Source organism: Miniopterus natalensis, chromosome 11, assembly GCF_054644295.1.
Source record: "Miniopterus natalensis isolate mMinNat1 chromosome 11, mMinNat1.hap1, whole genome shotgun sequence".
Lineage (NCBI taxonomy): Eukaryota > Metazoa > Chordata > Mammalia > Chiroptera > Miniopteridae > Miniopterus > Miniopterus natalensis.
In genome coordinates this window covers 20,835,967-20,859,863 of record NC_142091.1, presented here as the reverse complement: position 1 = coordinate 20,859,863, position 23,897 = coordinate 20,835,967, and the positions used below count along the sequence as shown (strand labels likewise).

The 23,897-nt window shown below is 36.8% G+C and overlaps 1 protein-coding gene across 1 annotated transcript in view; it reads left to right on the top strand.

The window, feature by feature from the left end:
• Window positions 1-23,897, top strand: part of CNTN5 (contactin 5) — a 964,763-nt gene that overhangs the window by 925,349 nt on the left and 15,517 nt on the right. The window contains exons 20-21 of the mRNA XM_087821593.1: window positions 476-710; window positions 9,428-9,537. Coding sequence (XP_087677719.1) covers window positions 476-710; window positions 9,428-9,537 — 345 coding nt within the window. The remainder of the gene's footprint in view (window positions 1-475; window positions 711-9,427; window positions 9,538-23,897) is intronic.

The window sequence follows — 23,897 nt, the reverse complement described above, 5'->3', positions numbered from 1 at the left end:
GCACAAAAGCAATTAAAAAAAAAAAACAGGAGAAGAAAGGTCTTAAATTAATGTGTCCTAGATTTTCTGTGCTAGGAGCTCTGCAGGGCATCCCCAGTGACAAGACTTTCCCGGCCACCAGACCATATGACACTTTTCCCCAATATGTTAAATTCTAGTGTGGCATCCAAGGACCTTTGTTTCATACACAGGACTAATTGGAGCAAATGTGTTTCACTTCAGGAGTTTTCCGTTCTCTTGGTACTTTCCTTAAATACCAACTACTAGCATTTAATTTTTCATCCTTTATCTTTAAAGCTTTTTAAATTTCCAATGACTGCCAAGTGATCATGCTACGTTGGATTTTAATGGAGTATAAAGATTTGAGTCTCCTTTTCTCTAGTTATCCATAATTTTTAAAAAATGTAACTTTTGGAAGAAGTAGGGTTTTTAATCGATTATTTTGCTTATAATTAATTGCATTTTTCTTCTTCAGCCAGTATCCGAAGAGTTTCAGAATGGGGAAGGCTTCGGCTATATCGTGGCGTTCAGGCCCAACGGAACACGTGGCTGGAAGGAGAAAATGGTGACATCCTCTGAAGCGTCCAAGTTCATTTATCGAGATGAAAGTGTCCCTCCTCTCACTCCCTTTGAAGTGAAAGTTGGCGTTTATAACAATAAAGGGGATGGACCTTTCAGTCAAATTGTGGTCATATGTTCAGCTGAAGGAGGTCAGTTTCTTCATCATTATTATTTTTAGTCATAGTTTTTAACATTTTATTTTGTTATATGAATGAGACATTACTGTACAAATATTATAAAATGCAGATACACCAGAAGGGAAATAAAACTCAGCTATTGCCTCACTACACTTTTTAGATACATTTTTCCAGACTTTTTCCAAATAATTTTCATATAAAAAAATTGATCATTCCATATATGTTGCTTCAGGCCTTCATTTTCTAATGATTTATGGCAAATACCTTTCCGTGATAATAACAATATTAGTAATGACCACAGTGTATTCTATTCTCCAGAGGGACATTTAACCAACCTTCTATGGTATGAAATTTAGGTAATTTTATATTTTACCCTGCTAAATTTAAATTTCTACTAAATAAATTTAAATAAGGAATCCATTTGTGTGATCAATAAGTATTGATGACTGACGGCATACACTCAGCATTGTCCTGGTAAAGAAGTTTCAGACAGGCTTTTCTGTTGGAAGCCTTCCATGTGTGATATCGTTCAGTCCCCTTGACAATGTTGCCTAATAGGCACTACCCTTTGTAGAGAGAAAGAAATTAAAGTTCAGAAAAGTTAAAGGTTACGCAACTCGTAATTGAGATTAAACTCAGGTCTGTGTAATGATTAAATCCTTGGTTTTTCTGCAGCACACTACCTTCCTGTGCTCAACCTCATGTGATTCTCAACATAAAGCTACTAGGTAGGCAGGACCTAATAGGCAGCTTCCTACATCAAAATCCTGGGTTCTGTCAGGTTTTAAAACAAAAATCCAATTTTTGGAGTGAGAGAAAGCATGATAGATCTTACCCTTATAATTAGCTTTTCTTCAAGTCCTTTTTCTATTCAAGTGCAGAATTTCAGTTGGCCCCGAGAGTAAAAATAATGCCTTCCATTCCCTAAATTTGACAAACGGTTGAGAAAATGTTCCACACTTATGTGACTTTCCAAATAATTACTGTCTTTATAAACCAACCCTTTTACTTCCTTTGTTCCCACATCTGTGACTTAAAAAACTGAAGAGAATTATTAATCTTTTGGCACTAAAGTTCATAGGGGGTTATAAACAAGGACCTTTGAATATTGAAGCACAAAAGTAGTGTCTGATTTATGTAAGATGTAGTTTCAGTACAAGCTGCCTTGTATTTGTATAACACAGAGCCGAATTTTAAAGCAGAGACAGAAAGTTTATCCTGGCATAAGAATGACCGGGAGAGTAAAGACCCAAGTAATAACAGGGAATTCTAGATGCTCCGATGAAATAGCCGTGCACCCAACATCTCAAGTTTCCGATGGGTTTCAGATAGAGCTGGTGGGCCGCATTAGTTATATTAACTCTTACAACCAAATTTGAGTTAGGAATCTCAAGCCCCAAGCTACTTTTCAGGAAACTGAGGCTCAGAGAGGTTAAGTAACATGCTCAGATTGACACCAGGAAGTGACAGGGTTGTAAGTGACTGTAGTTCAGTGGCAGACCTGGGATTTGAACCTAGGTGTGTATGACTCCGAAGTTCACACTTTTAGCCACTATCCTATACTATCTCATCAAGAATGTACATAATATTTTGTTATTGTATTATATTATTTTATATAATAATATTTTGTATTATGTTACATTAAAAATCTATTTTGAACTACATGTTTTATTCAGGAGGTGCTTAATCTTGTTCCTTTAAAATTTTTCCACCTAATCATCTAGCACATAGCCCCAAAGGTTACTTGAGATGAATTTGAGGTGTTTGTACACATGTTTTGTATGGTAACACCAGTGCTGCCTTTAAGAAATCCAGGTTTATGCTTTTCTTGTCAACTTTTGCTTTGAAATTAAATTATAGCAGCTACCATGGATTGTTTATACTGTGTTTCCTTAACCTTGAAATGGCTTGCCTTTGGAGATTTCTCTTTCAAGCTAGATAGGAAATATGCATATTTTCTTTCAAAGACACTGAGGTTGCTACTGTAACATGTCATAGTAACATTTCATTTATTTTGGTAAAATGAAATATGAAAAATATCAGGCAGATTAAATCTGGACAGAGTCTGCTTTTGTCCTGACAATAAAATTCAAATATTTATTTGGCATTTGTTCACTAATTAAATTTACTAATTTGGACCTTCATGTATAAATATGAGTCAAGTTTTAGCATCATTAAGTTATGTCAACTAAGAAAGGCAGTGCAATGGAAAGGAAGAGCAAGTGCCTGGAGCCAGCAGAGCCCGAGTTCAGTCTGCCCACACTAACTGTGTGATCCTGTGCAGTTTATCCATCTCTCTGAGCCTTACCTTCCTCCATTTAGAAAATGAAAGTCTTGAACTGGAACATCCTCGAAGCCATTACAAATCTAAACCTGAAATTTTGTCAATTTATTCTACAGCCTAAAATATTCATTTAAATCTTAACTGTCCCAGAAGAAGCAGTAATAACGGATCCACTTTGGTTATATAATAAAAACAAGGAACTCAACACCTTTGTTTAGTCACTTGGCAAATTGCTTTACTTGAAAAGGAGTAAACATTTTCAAGATTGAACCATTTTTAAAGAGCCAAGGCCTGTAATAAACTCATAAAATAATATATTGTGCTCATGCCCATGCAGATGACTCTGGATGTTCATACAGGTTCATACAGGTGCAGCGTAGCCCAGAGCCCAACTGATCTGATGGAGACTGTATTTCTCCATAAGACAAATTCTGCATTTTTGTTCTTTCATTAGCCTAGTTCACTTGTTTATCACCTTAAAATCTCTTTGTATTTTAGATAAGTTTATGTAAAGGACGAGAGGAGTGAGACTGGCTTTCTAGTTCTGTGGAGGGGCACTGTCCTTCCTTTTCATATCACAAATACCTGGTGTATGCCTAGAGCTGACCCCAAGTCAGGAAGAAAGCGTGCTAGATGCCGCATCAAATGCAGCCGACAGAGTTCATGTTGATTGGAGGGAAGCACAGAACACAAGGACTTCAAGACACGCCTTACAGTACTAGCTCTCGCCCTGTTTCCCACTGGCACGTGGATGATGGGTGACATTTCACACCCAGAACACACTCCCATCGGTGCTTATGTGCATTCGCTATACCTTCCATTCTTTTCTTTTCCTCTCGAGAAAGCCTATAGAAATGCAAACGAGAATTACCTTATCATAGTGAAAACCACGAATGTGATCTCTTATTAAAAGGACTGATCATTTCTACGTAGTGATACTTGTTAAATCCCTTGGGAAATGGCTTTCCCTCATGACTCTGAAGTTGGTGGTTGCCCTAGAGTTGTCAGAAAAGCTCCAAGATTTCCACAACAGAAGTAACCCTGAATTGCTCTGTCAGTGCCAAGCAGCATCTGACATAAGCCTGGAAAGAGAGACATTTTGCCTGCCAGGACTTCCATGCATCCTGCACATATATTGATTATCTATACTCTTTAAACCAAGCAAGAATTACGTGCACTATAACCCTGGCTTGACTTCAGATCCGAGGGTATGGTATAATCCTGTACAGTACCCTCATTTTGGAAACAATTCTAATTTTTTAAAAGAGTAGCAAAGGTTCAACATAAGTGATATTAAAAAGCATGGTAGAAGTGATAAAAGTGATTTTTTTTCAAGATGAAAAATCAGATTGACTTTTACTTCCATATTTCTAGAAATACTTATTTGTCAAACTTACATCTATTTTCCATTTAATTCTCATTACTACAGCTTTCGAAAGGGAAAGGACCTGAGCATTCAATTACATCTAACAGAAAAATGTGGAAAAATTCGATATAGATTAATTATAGATGGAAATATTTGTTTATTTGTGATGCCCTTTCTAGTTTTGTTGTTGTTGTTGTTTTGGCTTTTGTCTTGTATGTAAAATGTGTGCTGCTTTTATTTTTATTAAAACCAAAAAAACCTCTCCTCGTTATCAGAAAATGATATGCAATTATCGCCTTGCAAATGGAGCTACCACAGCTCAAATTAAAACCCAACATTCATGAGGAGTTATTCCCCTGATCAGTTTTTAGCTGAAACTGAGCTCAGTGGAATTTATGTGAACTTGAAAATTAATAAATTGGTGTATTAGTTGTAAAATACAAGAAATAATTTCCTGTCTTTGCCAGATGATCCATTTGGATTAGTGCCTGTAAAAGTTCAACTACAGCTGTCTTTGCTGAATTTTTAAATAATGAAACCATAACCCTTCTCCCAAGGAGTTTATTAAACCCTCCTTTGATTAATGCTGTTGCCCACAGCTCCTCGGAACTCAGATGTATAATCAATATTACAAGCACAGCCCCCCATATTACTTGGGAGAACTCCTGCTGCTCGGTCACTTAATACAAATGTATCATCTAAATTCATGAACATGGTAATGCTGTTCAAAATTTTTAATCTAACAGAAACTAAAATCTATCAATCAGTCTGTCCATTTCATACGACAAGATTGGAGTTAGCCAAGCCCTAATTATAATATCATCATAAGGAGAGAGAGAGATATCTTTTTAAGTCTTTGAGTCTATTATACTTAATGCTAGTGTGATCTCAGAAATAGATTCCTGAATTTTCATCAAATTACCTGAGTATAATAGAGGCAAGAGTGGCAGGAAACGTAATGTGATTCACAGATCAGGAGAGTTTTAGAGATGCCTGAATGTGACAGGATCTATGAGGAGCGGTGCAGCTGTGGTTCAGGTTTATCAAAAACTCCATAACAGAAGGTTTAAAGAGTTAATAGTAAGCTTGTGGCTGTTTAAATGGGAGATGATGGAGATCTAAGTGGTTTCTGGCAAGACTTAGAGAGCCCAAGTGGGGATCCCAACATCAGTAGTCTTGAGAGAAGTCAGGAGGAGAGAGAGCAACAGGGAAAAGCAGCAGGTGTGTATAACACAGACATATACACAGAAGCAGAGCAGCATGGTGGTTAGGCCCTAACTGCCTTGTTCAAACCCTCTCTCAACCTGCCAGCAGCTGTGTGACCTTGGGCAAGTTGCTTACCCTCTCTGCCCCTCAATTTCCTCTGAAAATAGTGATAGTAGGGTTGCTAAAGGATTAATTAATATATATAAGGAATGTGAACAGGGCTTGGCACATATCAAATCCTCAAAAATTGGTAATTACTCCCCAGCCAGGCCTAGTTCAGCTGTTGAGCATCAACCCAGGATCTAGGAGATCAAGGTTCGATTCCCGGCCAGGGCACATGCCCGGGTTGTGGGCTCAATCCCCAGTCAGGAGTGTGCAAGAGGCAGCCAATCAATGACTCTCTCATCATTGATGTTTCTACCTATCAGTTATTTGGAGGTAACTGGGCAGCAAGAAAGTGAATAATATATATTCCCTGTAAAATCTCTTCTATATATGTTCTCCAGAACTGATTAAGAGATGGAGCATGAGCCAGCCACTTCCTTGGTGCCCAGTTTACAACAACAGAGGAAAAGACACTTGAGACCTGAGGTCTAGTTGGGGCTCTTTCAGAGCTGGAGGCAGAGTTGAATATGTCACATTTTTCATCTGCAAAATGAGGACATGGGCTTAAAAGATAGGTTTATAACTCAAAAGCCTGTAGAGGTCAGGTGAGAAATATAAGTAAGTGAAGTATTCTCAGTGTAATAAAACAGGAAGTAGCACAACCTGTGTGGTTTAGTGGTTGAGCATCGACCTATGAACCAAGAGGTCATGGTTTGATTCCCCGTCAGGGCACGTGCCCAGGTTTTGGGCTCAATCCCCAGTAGGGGGCATGCAGGAAGCAGCTGATCAATGACTCTAATCATTTCTATCTCTCCCTCTCTCTTCCTCTCTCTGAAGTCAATAAAAACATATTTACAAAAAAATCCCTAACAAACAAACAAACAAACAAAACACAGGGAGTAGTAGGGACTCTGGCCCGCTTAAAAGAACATGCCCTAACTAATGGGCCAGCTGCTAATTCCCGTCTACCAACACTCAAGAATTTAGGCTTGATATCATCCTTTTTGCCAAAAGAAGCCAGAAATTTTTATTTTTACATGAACTGTTGAAATAAATTAATTTAATACATGATTTGGGCAAACAAAAGATGACTGAAGACAAACTGGCCATCATTTGTGAGCTTTGATCCAAGTGTCTTTGGAAAATTCTTTCTAGTTGTGACCTTCCATCACTCAGTTACAATGGGATACCCAAATATAACAGCTAGTTCCCACCCAAACCAGGTATTCTGTGATCCAGTCACTTACTCCTGCCTGCAGACGAACTTCTTGATTCACACAAGATTGGTCACTTGGCTATAAATGGCACATACTGAAACTTTTGGAAGTAAATTGACTCAGATTACGATTTTACATGCTGAAATTTCCTGTTTAGGTCTTATTCTGGTATAATACGCACATCTACTTCTGATATCGTTTACATCTAGAAGATGAAACAAATTAAAAAAATGACTCTTCAGTTTTTGTTTGATTCATTTAACCTCATTTAATTAGATGCAGCTGTAATGTTTAGCTTTTAAGACTGCAACTGTGAAATGTCGGCTTGGGTCTGACCCTGATTTAAAATCCTCAGAGCTTATAAATACAAATTAGGATGCTTGTTTGGGAAATAGGTGCCTGAATATTTCTCTTTTTCTAACTTTTCTTATTTTTTTACTTTTTTTAGAACTTTCTTATGTCTATTTGAAAAGTACTTAAACTTGTGTAGTGCTACAGAAAGCTGATGGAGGAATACTTTCTTTTTCTAGAGTTCGAAAGAGATAGAAAGGCTGCCACCTAACCACATATTCTGTGCTTCTGAAATTATTTATTCCCCTGCAATCTTCTTTGACAAAGATGTAATTACTTCAATAATATAAAAGCTGAAAGGAGACATTTAGCATAGAAACCTCTGTAATGCATTCTTTTAAAAGATAAACAAAACTGCTTCCGAATAGCAAATTTACCCTAAGAGTGTCTGTTTTTGAAATCTGTAGATCATATCCTAAATCCTGGAGATCAGGTTGTACACATCTTAAAACATGAGCATTTCCTTTCCTTTACTTGCAAAATCAAGGATCTTAACTCCTATTAAATAGCAATGAAAAAACTTTTTGTTGCAAGCCTACCTATCTAAATTTTCAAATAAAATAATAGAAGTTTTTCCCAGATTTTTTAAAAATCAGGTAGATGCACAAATAACAGGCAGTTGCAAAGTGAGATGAGGAAAACCACTAGCAAAAGAAAATAATAAAAGATGTTCAAAGAGTGACAGAATAAGAAATTACAATTTATAACATGGCAGGAATTAATGTCAGCTTCTGTGTAAAGATTAATGTGAATTTACCAAAGCACTTTGAATTAACACAATTATAGCATGTGATCTTAATGAAAGCTTTACCAAAAGAAACTCATTGCTCCATGCAAACATGTACTTTTGAAAAAGTCTTTTGTGTACTTCTTTTACAGTAACAAGGGTAGATGTTTTGATTGATATTTCTCAACTAATTCTATTCATAGGCTCTCTAAATAGATGTGTGACCACCTTCCATTAGAAAAGGAAGCATTTAAAAAAATGGTTATAATTCCTTTGATATCTCTCATAATGACTTTTAAAACCCTATCTTTGACATATGGTTCCCTAAATCTAAAAAAAAAAAAAAAAAAAAAAAAAATCCCACCATTTTCAACAAAGTAATATGAGCTCTTACCAGTGATATGCAGTTAATATCAAAGTCTCTACAATTTTTATGGGATAAGAGCTTTTTAAATCAAATTTGTACAGAAGTGTTTGAACTAATGTATGGCCTTTATTCTGCCATTTCATCGTACGTGAGTTTGTGACACAGTATTTATGATTCTGCAGTGTCAAAGCTGAAAATATTTTTTCCCTCATATAGAGTGCAACCTCAAAGTGCTGCTCTGGGTGGGTGCCAGTCAGACATGGCGCATTTGAAAAAAATAGTGAGAAAGGTCACTGAGCATAGCAACAGCATCGAGACCTTCATCGACTTTTCCTTCTCTCTCTACACCTGTCTTAAAAGTCAAACCATGCCTTTTAAATATCATGATTCCTAACATATTCCTTAAACAATCACAAAAATGTAGTTTTGTGGTTAGAACAACAACAACAAAAATCATAACTCATGTGATTTAGACTACCTGTGCCTGCAAAGGGTAAAAAATAAAATAATAAAATAATAAATGATATTTTGTGAATGAGTATTTTAAGTACCAAGAACTGTGCTCAATATTTTATATGTATTATTCCAATTAAAACCAACGTTGAAAATGTTGGAGCTAGGTACTCTTATTATGCCCACTTACAAATGAGGGAACTGGGGCTCAGGAAGAGGGGAAACCACCTGCTAAAGGTAAATAAATGTATAATGTTTTTGAAGACAAAAAGTAACAGCAGCCCCAACAACAACAACAAAAGCCAATCCTGACTCCCAGTTCATTCTTTTGATCATTATGGTAGATGGCAGGCAATTTAAGTCGAGCAATTTAACTTCTCCAGAGATGTCCTAGTTAATCCAAGGATAAAGATCGTCCTTGCTTGTCTTGCTAGATTTGTCATTTCTTGTTGGTAAGGTGTTGATGAGACTGGACCCACGTATAGAAATCCAAAAAGATCATCTTTTTATCTTGTGTTTTTCATAACTACCATAGCACTACATTGTAAAAATACGGTGGAAAGAAGTAACACCTGACATATTCAGGTGCAATGCTTTGATAGACATAACGTGTTACCATTGCAGTTTATTTATTTCCATTTTCCTTCATACAGAACCCAGTGTCGCTCCCACAGATGTCAAGGCTACAAGTATGTCTGTGTCAGAGATTCTTATTGCATGGAAACATAGTAAAGAGAGTCTAGGAAGACCACAGGGATTTGAGGTATGAACAGAATTATTGAAAGTAAGCTTTGTTATTTCTGTTGGCATTGCATTCTCCTACAGAAATGGTTTGGTGACATTTTAACAGAATTATATTCCTTTGAAATTTTGCTCTGTGGCGAAGAAAGTAAGAAATATAGTATTTTACTCATATGTATTATGTTGCTTATTAGCCGGCTTCTTTTTCAGTATCGTAGTTTCCATGGCACCATACAAAGATTTTTTTTTTTTAAAGAGATGAAAATAGACCTATTTCAATAGAAACAGGTGGCTACTTACTGTTTTTCAGTGTATTGGCTGTGAAAAATTTTGTGTATTTTCCTGTAATAATTAAGTGTATAAAACAAGTTTTTCTGCTATATCATCCTTGGCAAATCTTACCTCCTACTGCTAACTTCTCAAGTGTGCTTGGAACTTTGTGATCTGTCCCTATTTATTTAAATGACTTTTCATTCCTTAAATTTTGCTATTTTAAAACACAATTATGCCAGCCTTATAATGGTAAATATTTTATAACAATTCATTGATTTCAATGTTAACCTCCAGGATTGTGGGCAGTCTTTGAAGAATATTCCACAAAAACAAGATCCCTCCTCCTCATATAGCTCTTGTTTTTGTCTTCAACAGTCATTGATAGGATCTGGGTGTATGTGGGGGGTGACTTATAAAAGACAAAAAAGAATTGGCATCCAACCCAAGATCTTAGTTGCCTTTAAACTTGCCTGTAAACTCTTCCTCTGTTTTAACTCCCACTAAGAGGAAATTATCTTGATTTTTGAAAAATCATCAAGTATAGAACTTGTACACCAACATGTTTTCCAAGCTAAACACACATTTTCTTATTCTATTTGAGTTTTTAAATAATGTCTGAGAACCACTTGATTAATATACAGCTAGCATTATATAATGATTACTGTGGTAAAGAGTTTATACAATATTTCTAAGTTACAGCAAGGACTCTTTGTAAAGAACCATTACCTATACAAAATCATGGATTCATCTCTACAGTCTTGCTTCAATTCATTATTTGGCCATAGATCATTCAGTATATATCTTATCATTATTGCATGTTTATTTTATTAAAATCCCCTTTTATCCTATCCATGCTGCAGGGACCATGTCTGTTCACCCATGAACCCAAGGCTGGTAGTACTTGTCCCAGGGCACCTACGATAAATATTTGTTGGATGAATGTGCTTCACAATCATCCTCTTTTAATACCAATTAGAAGATATTAGGGTGGCCTTCCCGGCTCCCCTTCCCTGGGCGCATGCACCTTGCCCCAGCTGTTGAGAGCACTGGCTGCTCATGGTCCTCAGCTTGCTCTGGAGAACTGCCCTCCACTGGGGGGTGCTGTCTTATCTGAAAAGTGACCTTCCTTACAAACAGGCAACCCAAGGAATGACGGACTCTGACTGACACTGGCCCCTTCCTCAAAGAGGAAGCAAATTTATGATGCAGTTTATCATTCAGAGCCTTTGCCGGTGTACATCAGATCAAGGCTAGATTAGCTGGGACCACACTCTTGCTCAGCTCCCTCACCTTCCCTCATTCCCCCTTCCTCCCTTCCTTACAGATTTACCTGTAAGCACTCTCATAATAAATCAAATGCATTCAAATCCCTGTTTCAAGCTCTGCTTCTAAGGAACCCAACCTAAAACAACTATAAATATCTATCCACCTAGACTTCTGACTCACAACATCTGGTGGGCATACTTTTAGAACAAGTGTATTCTGGTGTACACAAGAATGAAGACCTAGGCTTTTCTATCTCAAAGTGGTGCTCCTCTCACACGGCCAATCACCCTCACCCTCACCCTTTTTTCTGCCTGATCTAACAGCATAACATTCACATTCCCACCATGATTTACCTGGAATAATAGCTTTCTGTGAGGTCCTGCGAAGATCACATAAGGTTTAGATTCGTGCACAATTCTCTTCCTAAAAGTAAATCATTCATTTATTAATTCAATAGATATTTGTTGAAGATCTACTAAGTACCAGACCAGGGATGCTAGAGATAAAACAATGAGAGAAAAAAATAGAGTCTTTGTCCTCTTGAAGCTTATATTATAGTAGGGAAGGCAAACAAGTGTGTGAGATAATAGCAACTGATGATAAATTCTGTATAGAAAAATAAAACTGCACAAGAAGGTAGATTGCGAGAGTCTGCTATTTATAGAGGTCTGAGAAGTCACCCTTTCTGAGTTTTGAATATAAACATTACCAAATGAGAGAGAGAGAGGCAGAGAGAGCAGCAAACTCAAAGGCTCTGAAGTAAGAGCCTGCTGGCCTTGTTGGAAGAACAGGGAGGGAGATTTTGGTGAGATGGCCGTGAACACAGGGAGGGCGCCGCAGAATGCTGGAAAGGCCCCCAGGACAAAACCAGGCCACATGGGGTCTTGCGAACTGCAAAAAGGAATTTGGATTTTATCCCAAGTATGAGGAGAGGCCATTAAAGATTTTAAAAAGGAAGAGTCAAGTCAGGACCTGACATTTGAAAGCCTCTCTCAGTGCAGAGGGTACAGAGTAGACTTTAGAGAAGACCTCAGGAAGAACAGTGGAGAGACAGCCGGTGTGACCGAGGTGGCAGTGAGGCTGCTTTTGACTAGAACTAGCAGTGGAGTTGATGAGAAATGGGCCTTTTAAGATATATTTGGAATTCTAGGTATAACAGGATTTGATAATAAATTGGAGGTGGAGTATGAAAAAGAGAGGAGTCGAGGATAATTCCAGAGATTTTTGACCCAAGAAAGTGGGTGAACGACATATCATTCACATAGATGAGAAACTCGGAGAAGAGCATGTTTGGGGGGGGGGGGGGAATCAAGGATTCTGGTTTAGATGTGTTAAATTTTATAAGCCTTTTTATTTCCAAAAAGAGTTGTCAAGTAGGTTCTGTGTTAAGAAAAAGGTTAGAGTTAGAGAAAGGTCAGAAATAGAAGTTAGAAGTTATCACAATAATCCAAGCACTTCAAACTTGAACCTGTACGTGGTTCACTTGACTCTGAAATCTTTGTGTTTGCTGTTCTGCTGATCGTGGGAGGTCACCCTTCAGCATGTGTCACTTAGAGAGAAGGTGAACATCATCAAGGACAGTAAAATCTTTAAGATTACTATAGCCTCACCTGATCTCTCACACCAAAATTCCTATCATTGCTCTCTCTTCACTTCTCACTCTGACTGCTCCTCAATTGACTTGCAGCCTGACTTTGATTGTGACCTGGATTGGCAGTCAAATTCAGATCTCTTATGTCCCTGATCTGACTTTCTGTGTGTTTTTTCTGAACCTCATTTATCATTTATTATTCATTCATTTACTTAATCAGTAGACATTTATTGAGTAGCTGCTATGTTTTTGTGCAGCACGTGGGTTAAACCATAAGGAAGACAGACTAAATCCTTGCCTTTATGAAGTCCACAGTCCAACAAGGGAAACTCTATTGCAATTTTTGTTGTCATTTTTAGTTTTTAATTCTAACCTGATGTCTTGATCTAAGTTCTGGTACCTCCTTTAGCTTGAGGACTTGGCCTTAACAATTTTTTTTCTTGATGTAGCCAGCCCTAGGGGGCAGCAGGAAGGCTCTCAGTGGGAGGCTTCCCCTGATCCCATTTAATAATCTACCTGTATTGGCATTTTTACCTTTTACAAGGAAGCCTCCATTACACCTTAATGGATTTAAGAAATAAGGAACCAAGCATTTCTACTTAAACTATGTTCATCTGTAACTAAACACTTTCAAATATAGTAACCAATTAATTCAAATCAAACTGACTAATTTTTGTTATTAAAAAGACTAATCACACGTAATAAATAAATAATAAATAAATAAATAAATGAATAAATAAATAAATAAATAATAGACTTCTAGCTGGTAAGAATGCTGTGCATGAAGATAGAGTCAGAATGATGACAGCCCTGAGCCACCAGAACATGACTTCCATGGCAAGGCGGGGTAAGAGCATGTTAGTAATATCATCCCTTTTCATTGCTAAGTGGGTCCACTCATGGGCATTTTTTAAATGTCACAGGTAGGCTAGATTAGGACTTTGGTATGAAAAGAAAACAGTGTGGTCTTTTCTTCTCAATAAGCTTTTAAGACTGCTTTCTATAAGTCTAGCACTGCTCACAAAAATGACCATACAAGGAAATAAAAAAGAGTATGAAATCACAAATTTAGACACCAACTCATCTCATTGTATTTTATACACATTTAAACAATTTTGTTGACATATTCTTAGAAACACCATTTGAGAATGTTGGTTACTTAGATGTAAGAGATTTGAGTTTTCATGGCTGCGGAGACTAAATATAGAAAGCTTTGACACTGCGATATGTGAAATTTCTAGCTTATGACAAGCAGCATGATTGAAAATTGAAAATGGGCTCTACTTATTGAATGTCTGATTCATGAATAACCATGAATGTCCCTTCTGGATTGCTACTCATGTCACTGGCCAATGTAAGTAAATTATTAGGTTCAGTTTTGAATTTATGAAGCCACTGGCATTAAGTGTCCTGTAAATGGTAATTCCTGGACCCCAGAGTAGAGCTGCTCAAGGTTTTCCGATGACACCATGATTTTTATGTGCATACAAAATCAGTGCACTTGCCAGTCTGGCAAGAAAGGGGAGTAAAGAAAGAGAAGACCAAATTCTATCATCTCTTCTATGATTTTCCCAGATCAAGAAGAATGATGAAGGCAACTGTGTGATAATGGGACATAAGATGATTCATGTTTTCATTCCAACACTCGTCAGCACTTATTAAGTACCAGGCACTGTGCTAGGCAGTGGAAATGCAAATGTTAATAAGATCTAGACCCTGCCTTCAATCTACTATTGAAAGATGTTTATGGGAAATTTAAATAAAAGAGAGAGAGAGAAAGACATTGGAACAATATAATTCTCATATCCATAATTACCCCAGAATTCCTCAGCATCCAGATCCTCAGAAGAAACATCAGTGAGAATAAACCCATGCCAATGCCCTAAAGGGTATAAGTTTCTGTTTGCATAAGCATATGCTTCTGTTCCTAAAATGTTCCCAATTTTCCTAAATAAAATAATACATCAATAAAATATTTAGTTATGAAATAAAATTAAAAAGAATTTTTCGTAGACATAATTATTTTTAATATTGTTGTATATTCTGCCTGTAAAACAAAATCCCCCATGATCACCAAGTTTATGGTGCTTGTATTTTTTGTGGCCTTGTGTAGGAGTGTTATTAACATTATATGTGTGTGTGTGTGTATATATATATATATATATATATATGATAGTTTATTGATTTTTAGAGAGAGAGGAAGGGAAAAGAGAGAAACATCAATGTGAGTGCTTTACATTTGATAGGTTGCCTCCTGCATGCTCCCTGCTGGGGATCGAGCCCACAATCTGGGCATGTGCCCTGTCCAGGAATCAAACCAGCAACCTCTGGGTGCACAGGATGACACCCAACCAACTGAGCCATGTGGGCCAGGGCTTAACATATTTTTAATAGCTGAAATGATTTCAGCAATAAGTGACAATTTTTGTAGTGAGGGAAATGTGCACAGTGTCCTAATTTCAATTGCAAAATTGTTATACTTATTATTAAGAGGAACAAAAGACAAAACATCCCATTTTATAAGTCTCACTAAGTGGCACCCCTAGCGTCTCCTCTTCCTGGGCTATGCTCAAGACTTGCATGTGTTTCTATTAGACCTTCCAAAGGGTATGAAACTCAGAAGTTCATTTCAGACATGTCTCTAAAGCCATTTCCACTTGTTGATTGGACTGAAAAGATACCAGTTGTGTTTTGCTCTATAAAACAAATTGTAGTGGGAATTTTTTAAGGGGAGAAGAGACAAGATTGTTTTTTATAATCTTATTTAATGATTTGACTGTAATCATCAGAGAATGAGACAAACACAAATGGACCTCTCTCATGTCTGACCCTAACTCATACTAGGCAGATTATACTTAATTTGTGTATCAGGGGATGGAAGTGTGTCTGTGTGTGTGTGTGGAAAATGGAATTTCAGATATAAATGAAAGGAGGAAAAGAAGCTGAAATGAAGCCAGTCACCAAAAGGCTAAAACAAAGGCTATTTTATTTTCCATATGGTATGTGGGTAGCAACTGGTTTACAGATTCTCTTTGTCTTTTTATTATGACTATATAAAAATATGAGTATGAAAAATAAACAGTGAGAACAAAATAAGATGCCAATTCTATTCTTCCTTTTCTGAAATTCTGTGGACTCTGATTTCAATCAAATAGCTTTCACATCCCTGTTATTAGATTTCCTTCTTGGGGTATTTTCATAGGCTGGGAGGCTAACTAAAACTAGTTATGTTTTTCAGAAATTAGAAAGAAATTGAAGAAGTAACATTTCAGATTCTTAACTTATTCCTTCCCCTGTCCTATTGAAAGGCCACTCTGTAGAGTTCTTTTAGAAAGCAATTAATTATTCAGTTTACTGTGTTTCTGTTTCATTTGCTTCTAGATGCATTGCTTCATGGGGGACATTTTCTAACCCAAACCACTTCTCAATTTTTTTTCTTATTAAAATTTTAAATGAACTATTTTTTTCAAGAATATTAGAATATTTGCCTGAATGTATTGTATTATTTACATAAAGAACCAAAAGGGTATTGATATCTTTTATCATATTCAGAAGAATTTTTCATTTTTTCATTCTTTGACACAAAATTTACTGTACCACCTCTAACAGAGGTTTTCTCATTCTTAAATTCAGTCATCCTGAGCTCATCATATGTCCATCCACAGTCTCACTCTCTATTACATAATACACACTTGCACACACAGGGCATCCATGCAAAAAGTGAAATCACAAATGTAGGCATCAACTCATTTAATTTTACAAATACTTGAAACATTTTGTTGGCATTCTGTTAGACTTACCCATTTGAGAATTACCAAATTACAACAAAGTGCTTTCCCTTTTGAGGGCTGGGTTTATATCTTAAGCAACTGACAGTGTATTTGTGGCAGAGAGAGATATTAATTCAACGATGGTTGAACAGATAGATATAGATATAATCTTGTTATCAATGGGAGTGGAGGGTCCTCGTTCCCATCAGTTGCTTGTGGGAGTGGAATTCTTGTGATATCCCTAGAAAAAGAATTTTCCAAGACTCGAACAGGAGGAGACGATATTGTAGAAAGCTTTATTTCTGTGGAATTACAGTCCCGAGTTTCCAAGGTCCCATTTTTCCCAGTACCCCAAGGAAAAAGTCCCATTTTTGCCTTTAGCAAGGCTAAAATCATAGTCAATGTCCAGAGTTTTCATTCCATGTTGGAGCAGTGTTCAATCCAGCATCAGATTAGCTTAGTTTGTGTTCCCCACTGCAGCCCATCGGTCCATTGCATGTGGGGTCTGCAGGGCCACATGGCTATGAAGGAAATGTGGGTAAATGCAAGGAAGCAAGAACGAGAGAGCCCCATGAGCCAAGAGCACAAGAACAACAAGAACAACAAGAAAGAGGACTCCTTTGTTTGGGGGATTATGTATTCCCAGATATTCTCAGGCTTGCAGTGGCCCTGCCCATTCTGGCCAAACATCTCTGCCCTCAGGATTAACTGACAGGCAAGTACCTTCCCTATGTCACTCCAGCTTCACCGGGTATGAATCTATCTCCCCTTTGCTGGACTCCTTACCCCAGTGCTCTGCAGGGAATGGACGGGTGGTTCTCTGAAGAGTGCAAAGTTGCAGCTTCCTGGTGAAGCTGCCCAAATGGCCATGCTTATAATGTTTGGCTTCCCTTTGCTCCTTTCCTATTATTAATAACTTGCTAAGTACAATGGTATCAGTCCTCCTTACTGTAATAAAAAATGGAGAACTTTTATAAAGTGCTCAAATACAAAAGAGAAAATAAAAAGCTTTATAAAAGACACACTTTATAAAAATGCCTATTACTAATTGACTAATTGTTCATTGGCTGAGACCTTATTTTCAAAAGGGTAAGACTTTTTAAAATCTACCTGTACACAAATCACAAGTGTACAGCTCAATGAATTACTACAAAGTAAACATACCCACACAACCACAATCCAGGTCATAAAACAAAACATTACTTACTGAGAACTAGAGACCCACCTGGGGTCTCCCACAGTCACTATTCTTATTCTTACCTTCCCCCTGCCCCCCACCCCCCGCAAAAAGTATCCTGACTTCTGAAAAGTTTTGCTAGTTTTTTGAATCATGTGGAGCTGTTTATGTCTTGTATTTTTTATGAACCTTATATTGGTAAGATTCATTCATATTGTTACATGCTTTCTCCTATACTGCACTGTACGAGTTTCCCACAATTTATTTGTCATTCTACAAATGACAGACATTAGAGTTCTGTCCAGTTTGGATGTTATGAATAGACCTGACTCTATAGAACAATTTGGGGAGAATTACCCACTTGCAATATTAAATCTCCTAATCCATGATCATTGCACCATCCTCTGTTTTTTTAAATCTTCTTTGATCTATGTCAATACAGGGGTTGCAGATCTTTTCTTTGATTTATCCCTATTTACTTTTTTATTCTTTTGTAACTGTAATCTTTGTTTTTAATTTATATTTTGTTTCTTTACCTGCGTATTATAAAATGCTTAAACATGTGAAATATACAGAAAAGTATACTAAGTATACTCAGCACTCACATTCAACAATTAAACTCTAACAACTAATCTATTTTATATATAACACTACTTAATCCTCCTGTATTATTTTGAAACAAATCTCCCCGTTATATCATTTTGCCCAACATGTTTCATAATAACCTCTAAAATACGTGCTTTTAGAAAGTGCCACTTTTCGGCATTCGGTTTAGAAGGCAGTGACTCGGTTGAAAAACCCCGCCGGCTGCAGCTCTGCTAAGGGGAACTTTCCCTGGGGGGCCGCCTGCGCGGTTGCCGGGTCCCAGTGCCTTTCCCTGGGCAAGCGCAGCACATTGTCATTCACCCCCGGATGTGAACAGAGTTTACACTCGGATTCTGGCTCTTAACATTTTCACCGTTCTCTTCCTGAATTTCCCCCTGAGGTTTCCAAATGCTCTTTCTTGCACCCAGCTCCAGCCTTTGCTGCTGCTGCTGGCAGGGCCGCAGCCTCGGGCACCAGCCACGCAAAGGAAAGGGCCGCACACTTACCTGCTGCGGTTCCAGCATGTCAGGAGGCAGCTCCCCTCGGCTTCCTTGGTCTGCTCTCAGATGCGTGCCAGGACTTGCTCATTCGCACCCGGGGCAGGGTTTGCATGGCCACTGTGCTCAGCCCCCATTTCTATCATTGTCGTTTTACTCTCCCTAAGGCCTGTGGTATTATTTTTTCTGTCAATAATTTGTATATTCTCTTCTGCTCTGGCTCCACTCTCTCTCTTTTTTGATCAACCTTGATCAAAGGAGATTTACATTGTTTTGGTCTTTCGAAAAATTAGCTTTGGCTTTATTCCTTCTTTATTCCATTTATTTTTTAATTTATTAAATATTGTTCCGAATCTTTATTGTATGCTTCTTTCTAGTTTAATTGGGTTTAAAAATGTACTGTTGTTGTTTTTTCAAATTCCCTAAGATGGGTATATCACTGATTTTTGGATTTTTGGCTCTTCTAATATGTACATGAAATTATACACCTTCAGAACTCTGAGCTCCTAGCACCTTATATTGAGTAAACCATATAATATGGTTAAGTACATAATGATTTTTTTTTCCAAATATATCTTTATTGATTTTGGAGAGAGGAAAGGAGAGGGAGAGAGAGAGAGAAACATCAATGATGAGAGAGTCATTGATGGAGCCTGCAACCCGGGCATGTGCCCCGACCCAGAATCGAACCCCGATCGCCTGGGTCCCAGGTCAACGTTCAACTGCTGAGCCATGCCCGGCTGGGCCATAATGATTTTTTTTAAAGATTAATATTCTTCTACCTAAAAGTGTTAACTTTCATATCAAAACTTTTACTCTTTCATTTAATTAGTATATATTAAGAGATTATTATGTTTACAGCTCATCTTGCAAAAAATATTTAAGTATATTGGTTAGAATAAGATATTCCAAGAATTTTCCCTATTCAATATGCTGTAGTTTAGATGATTTGAGTAAAGAAAGTGAGGAAGACAAGGAAACTAATATTTGTAAAAGACCTACACTAAAATACATGTATTAAAAACAAATTCAATTATATTTATAGCCAATCTTTATTAGTATATTTTATCTAGATAGTAGTGACAGCTTCTAGGAAAAATAAATACAAATTTATTCAGCAAATTATATTCATTATTATGTTCCTGCTGCATTTTAACTTCCTCACTTCATATCCTCTAATCACTGTTGAACTGCCTCATAAATATGCAAGAGTTTAACTAAGCATTGTTTATATATTATTTGATTCATTAAATTGCATCCTTTATAGTAGAATTACCTCTGGGCACAAAACAACTAATATGCATGCAATTTAATAATACTGACTGCCAGTAAATCTCAGAATATTGATCGTGAATAGCCCATTTAATAACTATACCTAGTGCTAAACTCAGGAGATTAGAAAGCTGGAGATTAACTTAATTGAGGCTAGCAGAGACTTTCCTGACCAAAACAAATTTATCTTCCATGGGAAATGTGCTCCCCATGCGTAGGATTTTGAAACTCTCAGTAGAAGGGCATTGCTGAACTTAGGTGTACATAAGAAAAGAGTAATGTAAAAGGCAATTTAAGCATTATTAGGGAAAAGGTTATAGTGTTTCAAACTTTATATGAAGGTGAAGAATTACTAGAGAAAGCAGACTAGTAATGAAATGTCTGCCTTCAAACCCTCGGTTTACATTAGTTACAACTTTTGAATTTAGGAATGCCAGTGGGAAGCACATAAAACCAGTTTTTCTTAATTTCCCTTAAAGTAACCATGAAACCATGGGAAAGGGGAGAATCCTAATTGCAGTCCCAATGAGGGGTATGAAACAAATTTATTAGTAGTATTTTCTAGATTTTTCTTTCCTTTCATCTTTGTGCAATGACTCAGCCTCAAAATCCCATTTTTTAGTTTCAAGCAAACAATGAAATTGCCTCTGCTTTCTACTCCTTTATCTTTTTCTTCAATGCAACAAACTACAGTCACACATGAAACCTGGGTAGATTTCTTGGTATTGTTTAGAGAATAGAGCAGAGGCTTCTCCTAACAACCTGGCCTCTACCTGCACAGCAGACACACTGGTCTAGGAAATAAAGTCTAGAGATGGATGTCTCACCATTCAAATAAATCTCCCATTCTGTTTTAGAACACTGTTAAAAATCACTTAGGTTACATCCAAGAATGACTAAGCAGAAGAAAATTCTTTAAAAGATGGAAACAAATAATAAAGCTCAGTGTGAATTCTTCCCCTATAAGAGATTTTCTTGTAAATCAGAAGAAAAAAATGTAAATATATGGTTCTAGATATCAATGAGAAAAAAGAGAATATTTCTTTTATATTTAAAGAGCGATCTAGGATGTGAAGAGAATGCAATAAAATCAAAACCAAAGTACGTAAAATAAAATATTCATTAGAAGCAATAAAATGCAAATTTTTTACTACTAAATATTTAAACCAGTGCTTCTGAGTACAAACTTGAGAAGTAAGCTGAGAATGCAAAGTAAATGAATAAGGAAATTTTATTTTAAAGTGAGAATGAAGATGGCAGACATGAAGGACAAAAAGAATTTGATCCGTAAACAATAGGTATCTGAGAATATATGGGGCAAAAGCAATCACAACAAAGAAAAAAATTCAAAGTAAAAAACAAAAACCCGAAAGTAACAACAAAAATTCCTACATTTAAAATAGAGAAATCCCACAGAGTTTCAGGAAATATTAAAGTTCTAACAACTCCCTCTTTGTCATGCCCATAATTAAACACCAAAGTCTGTTGATTTTATCTTCTAAGTACTTGATTGCATACCTGCCTCCACGTCCACCACTGTAAGACTGGCTCAGGACATGCTCATTTCTTACCTCCACTCTCTCAAGGCCTCCTAACTGCTCTCTATATCTACTCTACTCCCTTTCCAATCTCTTCTCCATATTGCAACCATTTATTCACTAAAACAAATTATAGAGTGCTTCTAGGTGCCAACATAAGCAATTAAACAGATAAATTAGGATAGTTTCATATAGCGATAATTACAAGTAATAATAACAATAAAACTCAGAATAATGTAAAAGAGAGTGGCTAAGGAGGGATGATTTCTTTAGAGAAGTGGCCAAGTGGAGCTTCTTGGTTAAGCTAAGTCTTGGCTGAAAAGGAAATAGCCAGTTGGAGGAAAGGAGCTGTGAAAAGAGCTCCCAGGCAGATGGCATTAGAAATTCAAAGGCTCTAAATTAGGAATCTGATTGAATGTGTGAGGCCCATTTTGCTGGAAGATGGGGAACAAAATGAGGTGAGATAAAGGTTGGAGAAGTGCACAGAGATCATCTCAGGCAGGGCTTTGTAAGCTTGAAAAGTTTGGAATTAATTCTAAGTGCAATATAGAGGCTTTTTAGCAAAGAGGTGATCTGATTTATGTACTTTAAAAAATGAATGAATGAATGAATGAATGAATGAATGAATGAATGAATGAATGAATGAGTAAATAAAACTTTGGACTGCTGCTTGACTCTCTTCAAAACAGATTTCATCACACCCCATGTATATCTCCACCAAAACATCTGGCTCCGTCTTTTGTCTCCAGCATCAAATTGAGCCACACTCGCCCTCCACCTCCACCTCCACCTCCACCTCCGCCTAACGGGCCTTTTTCCAGGCCACATGTGCCCCATTCTCCTCTGCAGACTGCAGAGCTACTCCTCAGCCGCCCCTCCCTCTCTGCCTGCTTGGCCCCTGCTCCTCTCCATCAGAGGTCAACTTCTCTGTCTTCGTGAAACTGTCCCCAGCCTCTCTCCACTGAGCCCTGTCCTGCATTGTAGATATTTAGCAATAGGTAGCTCGTCAGAGCCACAGTTTCATATTTGTGCGGCTATTTGTTCAGTGGCTATTTTGGCTATTATTTTTTCAATTAATAAACTTTATTAAGAGCAGTTTTAGGTACACAGAAAAACTGAGCAAAAACTAGAGAGATTTTCCACATACCCCTGTCCCCATACAGTGCCATCTTTCCCACTATCAGCACAGCCCACCAGAGTGGTACACTCAATGAACCGAAATTGGCCACTCCATGTCCAGAGTTTAAGCGAGGGTTCACTTTTGGTGTTGCACATTTTAAGAGTTTTGGTCAGTATATAATGACATGTAACCACCATTGCAGTATTGTCTAGAGTAGTTTCACTGGCCCCAAACTCCTCTATGTCCTGCCTAGGCTATATCTTTTCGACTCAGCATTAATCCCCAATTGCCTGCAGGCACAGGTCTTGGTAAATAATACATACTCAAAAAAAGGTTTGAAGGAATAGTTTAGTTAACAATTTTTAAGAACTCAAGACCTGGTAAAATATTTACATTTACATTTCAATATGCATTTCCATTATTTAAAACAAAAAACAAAAAACCTTAGGCTCCCTAGCAGATAAAATAAGTTACTTTCAATGGTGCAAAAATCAGGCTTCTCTTTTGCAACATAAATAGCAGCAGAAAATAGAGTTGTGCTTATTAAATTCGAAGGGTACAATATTGAATGAGTAGTGATCATTGGGTGTTATTAAAGATATAGAAATAAGTGAATAATACAGCTATTAGTTGTATTTTTTAAATCTAAAAGGTAACAAAAATTGGATATAAGATAAAAATATTAGAAAAAATTTTTATATGTATATTTATCATATATATTTAGTCATATTTATATTTAGTCATATCTATATATATTTTTAGAAAACTGGAGTAACCATCAACTGCATATTGCAGCAGTCATGGGTTTTAGATCCCGTAACTCCATGTAAGGGAACTGGACTGTAGGTGACAGGAATCATCATACCAGACAATCAAATATGCTATCTGCACAGTTAAAATTATTATTATTATTATTATTATTATTATGAAGAATCAACTTTGGAAAAAATGGGATGACTACTAAGAAGAGCCATCCTGCAAATTTGGGTTTAAATCTACACTCTTAGATATGTTGGCTGACTTAGAATTCATACTTTCTGCCTGCCACTAATAATATTGCATATCATTATAATTTTAAATAAAAATAATTTTGAAAGACAAAATCAGAAATAAAAATACTATGAAAGATAGTAAAAAAAAAAAAAAAGGAGGAAACTAATAGACTTACAAATAACAAAAATCAGGAATATTAAAACATCAAGAAGTCGAATAGTTCAAGTAGTTGGGGAATGGTAGGGGGGGTCATCTAAAAATAATTCATAAAACTTAGGTAAGTAGTATTTTACCTGTTTT